This window comes from Orbicella franksi, chromosome 15 (assembly GCF_964199315.1).
Source record: "Orbicella franksi chromosome 15, jaOrbFran1.1, whole genome shotgun sequence".
Classification (NCBI taxonomy): Eukaryota; Metazoa; Cnidaria; class Anthozoa; order Scleractinia; family Merulinidae; genus Orbicella; species Orbicella franksi.
The window spans coordinates 10,958,113-10,965,758 of NC_138159.1; the positions used below are offsets into that span (position 1 = coordinate 10,958,113).

The 7,646-nt window shown below is 48.9% G+C and overlaps 1 protein-coding gene and 1 non-coding gene across 2 annotated transcripts; one reads left to right on the plus strand and one right to left on the minus strand.

Moving 5' to 3' along the window:
- Window positions 1–1,474: 1,474 nt before the first annotated feature.
- On the minus strand, window positions 1,475–1,546 carry Trnah-gug (transfer RNA histidin (anticodon GUG)). The gene has a single exon. It is a non-coding gene; the product is annotated as a tRNA-His (tRNA).
- A 2,830-nt stretch (window positions 1,547–4,376) lies between these two features.
- LOC145469987 (uncharacterized) lies at window positions 4,377–5,204 on the plus strand. The gene has a single exon (XM_081453816.1). It carries the CDS (start codon window positions 4,377–4,379, stop codon window positions 5,202–5,204), a length of 828 nt encoding a protein of 275 aa, XP_081309942.1.
- Window positions 5,205–7,646: the final 2,442 nt, after the last annotated feature.

Genomic DNA, 7,646 nt, shown 5'->3' on the forward strand with positions numbered 1-7,646 from the left:
AGGTAATTCATTGCGTCTTCTTTTTTGATCCCTGATTTCTTCAACATCTGAGGTATTCGTCTAAGCATCATACAGTTCCTTGTTAAGTCAGTAGCCATAGTTTTGTCACTGTTCGGCCTTCATGTTTCTATTTATCATCCCCAGTTTTCGCGTCGCTCCACTAGGAACGTCTGACACTATGACCCACCAAGCCTTTCCGGAAGCCCGAGTAACAAGCAAGTTATTATTACCTGGTACTAATGAAAGATTAGGGCAGCGCGTTCACTCGCACGCGCGTACTTCGCATGCCTGGTCTACTTTGGTGGTGTTCGAATGTCTCGATAGAGAACTAAGTTTGATCGAATGCCAGATAACAATCTGCACGTGAAGTTGAACTAGCGATGAATAGATTAGAGCCTGCGGTAAAAGTATTTAGTAGTCAATAGCGCCTGTTGGGGCAGTAGCCAATCAGGAGGCAGGGATGATACCACGTGACCAAGGTTTTCCCATACATTGTCTTAAATTGTAAAATCCAAGATGGCGCCCAGGTAGGCAAAACATGGCCGCCGTGACGTCACAGGTCACGTGCATGCCCAAATAAGGAGATAGCCAATCCATGAGATCGAGGTTGTCACGTGCATGAAATCGAGGTTCGGATGGGAATAAAAGGGTTTGCGTGAGTGTCGAGTGAGTATTGTTGTTTTGAGATCGGCGACAAGAAGATGTCTTCAGAGGAGAGCAAGACGAAGGTGGAGGTGATTAGTATTCCTTCGGGAGCGTTGCCTGCTGACATTCCGAGAGAGGAGTTTGCATTGAGAGTGTTGGATGCTATTCATGACGGTATTCTTGGAAAGATAATGAAAAACGCCGTTTCTCACGCCATGGATGTCGTTCTGAGGAAAGAGGTGACGAAGCTGGCGGATGAGGTGCTGAGGTTCCGAAAAATGCTGTCTGAGAAGATGCTTGCTGACCAGTCAGTCTCGTTTAAAGACCCCGTGTGTTTGGAGAAGTTGCCGGATGGATTTGAGGACGGTTGGGAGGCGTGGAAGAGCAGTTGGGAGAACCGAGACGAGTTGGCGTACCGAGCATTTGTCAAACAAATTGTAAAATCACCACCACCACCAGAATCAGAGGAGTGAAAAAACATTTTTATTCATGCCTGTAACACTAATAAAGATCGTTTAACGAGAGAATGTACATGGTTTGTTGCGTGATTTTTTGCATCATCCTGATTGCTTGCACGTCATTGGTTCCCAGGTGCACGAGGGATAGCATCATGGTCTGCGGGGTGAGAAATTCTCCGTGAAAGCCTGAGGAGGATTCGAACACGCGTCCGAAGGGCCAGACTTTGGAGAGGTCTCTTCGCATATACCAGGGGTAGGGAAAGTGTTGGGTGAGGAAAAGGAGCATGACATCTTCGTCGGGGTGGGGTTCGTCCAAACGTATTTTACAGGCCAGGGGTCTCTATAGGGAAAAAAGAAAAAAGAATTTTTAATGCCCCGACCAGGAATCGAACCTGGGTCTTTGAGGCCACAACTCAACGTCTTCACCATTAGACCATCGAAGCGCTTACCTCTTTAGGACTTGGTTTTGGGGTTGTCATCGGGAGGCAGTCCGAAATTCACCGCTTTACAATGAGGGCAGAGTCTTTCGGAGGGTTTCAACCACCAGGTGTGGAGGGCTTTGCAGGTTCCGTGAAAGAATTGGTCGCAACAGGGTGTCAGGAAGTAGTCTCTGATACTGTGATTGGAGGTGTATCCTTCCTTACACCATATACATTCGTATTTAGGAAATCGAGACATGGAGTCTGAAAATAGAGCAAAAAACAATTTTTTATTGGACACACCACTACTTAAATTGACAGTGTGGGACGTGTGCACGGTCCTATTGACCGGCGCCCTCTTTTTCTTCGGGATAACAATCAATAAACGATTTGACGTGCTTGACACGTGACAGGGCCTGGTTGTAACCGTTTCCCAGGAAGACGGGTTCGTAACATTCGGTTTCCATGTTGTGGTACATCCCGTAGATGACTCCGCAACAGGTTGCATAAACGCACCCTAGTCCCCATTCTTTTCTCAGAGGTCCCGTGATCGCGCGTACGAATTGGGTGTGGGTTCCATTTCTGCTTAATTCTAGGATGGGTTGGCGGCAGCAGGGTCTCAGCTGTTTGCACACGTGGCAATGGAGGGGTTGTTCCATGTCTAGAATTGAAGCAGTTGATGGTAAGTGTCGCGGACAAAGTCTACATGGACGACTAAATCATTGATCTCGTCCTCGTCAAGGGTCCCTAGCCTCTCCTCCAGGAATAAAAGATCTAGTTCGTCTAGGGCCACCCGGATAAAATCTAAAAGTTGTTCTAAGTCTATGTACAAGGGTGTCTCTTCATCTTCGTCCTTCATCCACTCTCTCACCCGCTTTTCCCTGGTGGTCAACTCTATGTTACACTGCTCTAATATTTCCATACTCACTCACTCGGTATTTTGAGAAGCCACAGCAAGGAGAGTATCCACAGTCTTCTGTAGTGGGCGCTCATACAAGTTGAATAACTCAGAGTGAAAGGTGAACGGTCCAACTCGATTTTTTATACACACGGTATAATGGTGTCCAGTCTCCTACCGTGAGTGGGTGTGGTAGGGGGATACCCCCTATCCCTGGGTCGGTGGTAACACGTGACTTCGTCTTGATTTGTGATTGGCTGGACGGATCTTCATAAAGCGAATCCGCGTCGCCCCCGATCTTCACTCTGAGTTTTGAACTTGTATTGAGCGCTATCGTGGCCTTGAGAGAGATTGGTTTACAAAACCATGTACCTAGAAAGCCCGAGGTTACGTATGAGGAAGCCATTGACCAAATGGAGGCACCCTGGACCCGATTCTATGAGGATATGAATTTTCCCATCCGGGATTTGTTGTCGGGCCGACGCTGGTTGAAGAACTTGCAGGTACGCTTGGGACACTTGAGATAGAGCCTGTCTGGGTTGGACTGAGAGTGGGAGGTGGCTAAGACCAGGGATTTGCTGCATAGACATCGGAAACGAGCCGGGTCGATGTTCCTGTAGCAGGGGTGGGTCTGTTCTTCGACGCGTCTCAGGTAGGTGCTCACCTCTTTGACGCCACAGGTCACATAACACTTGGTGTAGAATCTGGAAGAGGGGCATCGGTAATACTCCCAGGTACTACCGTCTGGGGTTCGCACGCTTCCATATTCCAGGGGTACCATGCAACGCGGGCAAGTGGGATCTTGTGGTTTCAGTTGGTTCAGGAACTGATCGGGGTCGATTTCCTCCAACACTTGGACTTCGGTGGATTCTCCTCGGTCGTCCACTTCAGGTGGTAATTCTACGAGGTTGTCTTTCTTGAATTTGCCGAGTCCCAGGGGTTCCAGGACTTGCAGGACTTGCATGGTTCGAGGAGGTGAGTCTCTTATCACGGTCATGCATCCGCCTTGAATGGCAGGTAGTTTTGAGTCTGTGAAGATAGAGAACGAGTTAGTATCCCAACAGGGTGTTTTCCCGTCGCATGGTTTCTAGGATGTGGGTGGTTTTTCGCACGTTCTTGGGGGTCAGTCTTTGCCTTCGCTTGTAATGGTTACTTTTCATTCGGCTTTTGACTTCTTGGCGTTGGATCGAAAAGGCGCTCCAAGGTCGCGAGAAGCCTTTGAGAGGGACGGTGGTCCAACTGACCGAGTCAGGGGTGATCTCTTTGAAGAGGACGCGTTCGTTGAAACGTAGTCTGGTACGAGGTTTTTTGAATAACCATCCATCTAAAGTGGATTGTAGTTGTTTACCTCCTACTTCTCCTTCCACTCTCTGGGGCAAGAGCAGTTTCAGTTTCTTACGCGCCTCCTTCTTTTTCTTTTTCTTTTTCCTGTCGGGTTCGACGTGTGAATCCATGACGCCTGCTGAGAAAAAGTGACTCGTGATGGAATGCGTGGTTCGACTTTATGGCCGTTTTTGAGGACCAATCGGTGCCGTGTGGTGTGATGGGATCATGTGACGGTCTTCGTTCCGATTGGCGGGATCTGAAGTGGGCACGTGATCCGGGAAAGTACGGAGTGAAAGTGGATCCACGGCGCGGGTATAAAAGGAGCCCGTTGGACGCAGCGAATCATTCTCGACTTGCTCTTGACGCGGTGATGACCTATAGACCTATGAATGATAGAGACGTGAAAGAGATCATTGAAGATTTGAGACGCTATTTGAATCAAGCTTCTGACGATTTGCATCTAATCGAAAAAGAAGGCGAAAGATCGTCCTATGTGAGGCTAATTGACTTAGAATTGCACGTTGTTGGTCCCTTGTACTTTAGGCTTCAAAGACACCTGACTGACTGGGGAGACCCGAAGCACCATCCCGAATTGTCGTATCTAGGAAGAAAGAGGTTTGACGAGGCAAGATGACTTACTATAGCAACTCGAACCAGATTCGTGACCTCGTGGAGCAGATCGTGGATCAGAAGGTACACACTTTAAGAGATCTCGATGCCATTCCGGATGCCAAGGTGGACCTGTACATTTTTGACAATCTCTTCGAACCGTTAGGTCAAATACCCGATAGTCTGTGGTCTTTTGATCTCATGATGAGACGTCGTCCTGACTGGGGTGGTACGATTTTGGAGATGATGAAGAAGAACGAACATGTGTTTTTGTTCTGTGGTGAGTGGTGTCGCGTGATGTACAGAAGTGGTAGCGGTCAATTCAAATTCATTCATTGTCGGGATCCCACCCTGGACACCGAGCGTGCCTGCTTGATCGCCACGGATAACCTCACGTACATGATGAGCGATGCCATCCGTGATCTGTTTGAACCCTTGCGGTTCGCTCGTGACCTGTCACGACGGGTGTTGGAGAACGACAAGAGTCCCAGGGTGGAGGAGATACTGACTTTCAACAGGTGCGCTCACAAGGAAACGTGTCTGAAATTGGAAGAGTTGATGTACGATATCATGCGTCAGCGTGATCTGTGGAAGGATCGGTTTTTCTTCCGCGCCCTCGAAGCCGATGAGGATGACCTGTGTGGTGAGTGTAGAGAGAGTATGCGACAAGCATTCTATGTGAAGGGGAACGAGGAGGAAGCCCTGAGGTGGAGACCCGGTAAAGGGGATTGTGATTGGAGAAATTGTAAATATTATGCCATGGATACCTTTGAGGAGGACTGTGATAATGAGTACGGTCAAGAATGTAAGAACACGGAATATGTTCAATACTTTTCAGATTCGGACTAGGTCTTTCTTGCCTTCTTTTTCGTTTTTAGCCAATCGGAGTCGATTTTTTCGTAAGAACCAATCAGACACGACGTTTTTGTACATATAAGAAAGTGTGAATAAAAAATTGGGTTCAAATCATTATGTCTCATACCTTGAGTTGGTTGATCTCGAGAGTGTGTGCGACCATGGCCGATCGATGGAGTTGGACCACTTTGTGTTCCAAGTGCGATAGAGTCTACGAGCGATACGGTAAGAGTGAACCCATCCCGTACGACTTCAGTGATTCGCCCTTGGAGGTGTTTGACTATACCGACGTCGAACCCAACGTGATGCGTTTTGTGGTTTATATCTTGTGGTTGAAACGGCAACCCAATTCATTTAAGAAGTATCTGGAGGTACGTGAGCAGCGTTTCGAGTTGTGGAGACAGTGCATTTACAAACTTTATCGACTATGAAGAAGAAGAAAGGTCAAAAGAAGAAGCAAAAGCCGCTTTCGACCGGGACGTTACTGGGACGGTATCGGGATCCTTCTAGACCCGGTAGTCTGGGCGGTCTGACGCGATTCGCCCGGGCCAATAAGATCTCGGTACGACGCGCTCGCGAGGTCCTGCAACGGGATTTGGGGTACACGTTGCACAAACCCAGACGTCGTCGGTTTCCCACGGTCCCGGTGGTGGTGTTCGGCATCGACGAGCAGTGGACGGCCGACCTGATCGAGGTGATCAATATTTCGAGGTACAATCGAGGGTATCGTTATCTCTTGACGGTGGTGGACGTGTTTTCCAAGCACGCCTGGGTCCAGCCCTTGAAGAGCAAGACGGGTAAAGCGGTGACGGAAGCCATGGTCAAGATCCTGAAAGGAGGTAGAAAACCCATCAATCTCCAGACGGACGACGGGAAGGAATTCTACAACAAGACGTTTCAGGATTTGATGAAGCAGAAAGGCATTCATCATTTTTCGACGCGCGGGGATACGAAATCCAGTGTGGTGGAACGGTTCAATCGGACCCTGAAGGAACGTATGTACCGGTACTTCACCGTGAAGAATACGATGACGTATGTGCCCGTGTTACAAGATTTGGTCCGAGGGTACAATCGATCGTATCATCGCAGTATCAAGATGGCTCCCGATCAAGTGACTTTGGGCAATAGCGTGGACGTGTGGGAGACTCTTTACGGAAAAAAGAAAAAAGGGAAATTGAAGAAACCGCAACTCAAAGTCGGGGATCGTGTGAGACTGAACAAGAAGTTCCGTCAGTTCAAGAAAGGGTATTTACCCGGATGGACCGAAGAGGTGTTTGTGATACGCCGGGTGCGTCCTGGGAGGGTCACCACGTACAAGGTGGAAGAATGGGACGGTACGGCGGTCGAGGGTACGTTTTACGCGCAGGATTTGCAAAAGGTGAACGTGAAAGACGACGATCTGTTCCGCGTCGACAAGATCGTCAAACGAAAAGGGGATAAAGTCTTGGTGCGTTGGAAAGGTTGGCCAGTCAAGTACGACAGTTGGGTGGATAAAAGGGGCTTGTACGTGACCCAAAAGCCCAAGATCAAAAAATGAAAGACTTTTACGTGCAGTTGTTGAGCAATGCCAGCACGAGCGAGTTCGCGGACAACAAGGCCAACAGTTTCAAGAACCGTCTGCCGAACCCGTTGCATTTGAGAGAACCTGACTGGAAAGTGGGTATCAGCGACCTCTCGTTTCCGTCCGCGACGCGTAAGATGGGTTTGAAGAATTCTCTTCTGTTTGAAATCTGGTGGATCGATATGGTGAACGCGTCTATAAACCTATACACGCGGGTCCCTGGAGTGACGCGAGAAGGCGATTTGGAATTCACGCCGAGGAGTGGTACCGAGTTACTGAACATGATACGAGATCGATACCTGCATAGGTTGGGAGATCGAACGGATGTCGACGTGACCCTGTACAAGAAAAAGAGCAAAGCCGACGATCCCACCGAATTGCTGTACACGGTCATGCGTCGGGCCGAGCATGGAGAATGCGTCCTGGACAACTCGAGAACGTGCCTCAGTCTCCTGATCAACGGTAAACGCGTCTACCCACAGATGAACATCGGCATCGAATTGGCCAAGAAGATGAAATGGGTCAAGATGGGAACATTGCAAAACGGTCGACCGGGTTACGTCTTGGGACCCCACTTGAGGAAAGAATTTCCCAGGGAAGTCGTACCCACGGCCACGGACTTGATCGTAGGACAGAACGATGGGGACGAACTATTTTACAAGATCGACCCGGACACCTTACATTTGAGTTGTTTCATCAATTGGGTCTTCACGGACCTGGATCGCAGTTACCAAGAAGCGTTTGGTGACAATCGTCGTTCCTTGTTCGTGTATTCGAATGTGGGACAGAGTATGGTGACGGGGAATCAAGTCACGGACATGTTGAAACAATTGCGTTACGATCCGGACGTGGTCGACCTTCAACCGAGACACATC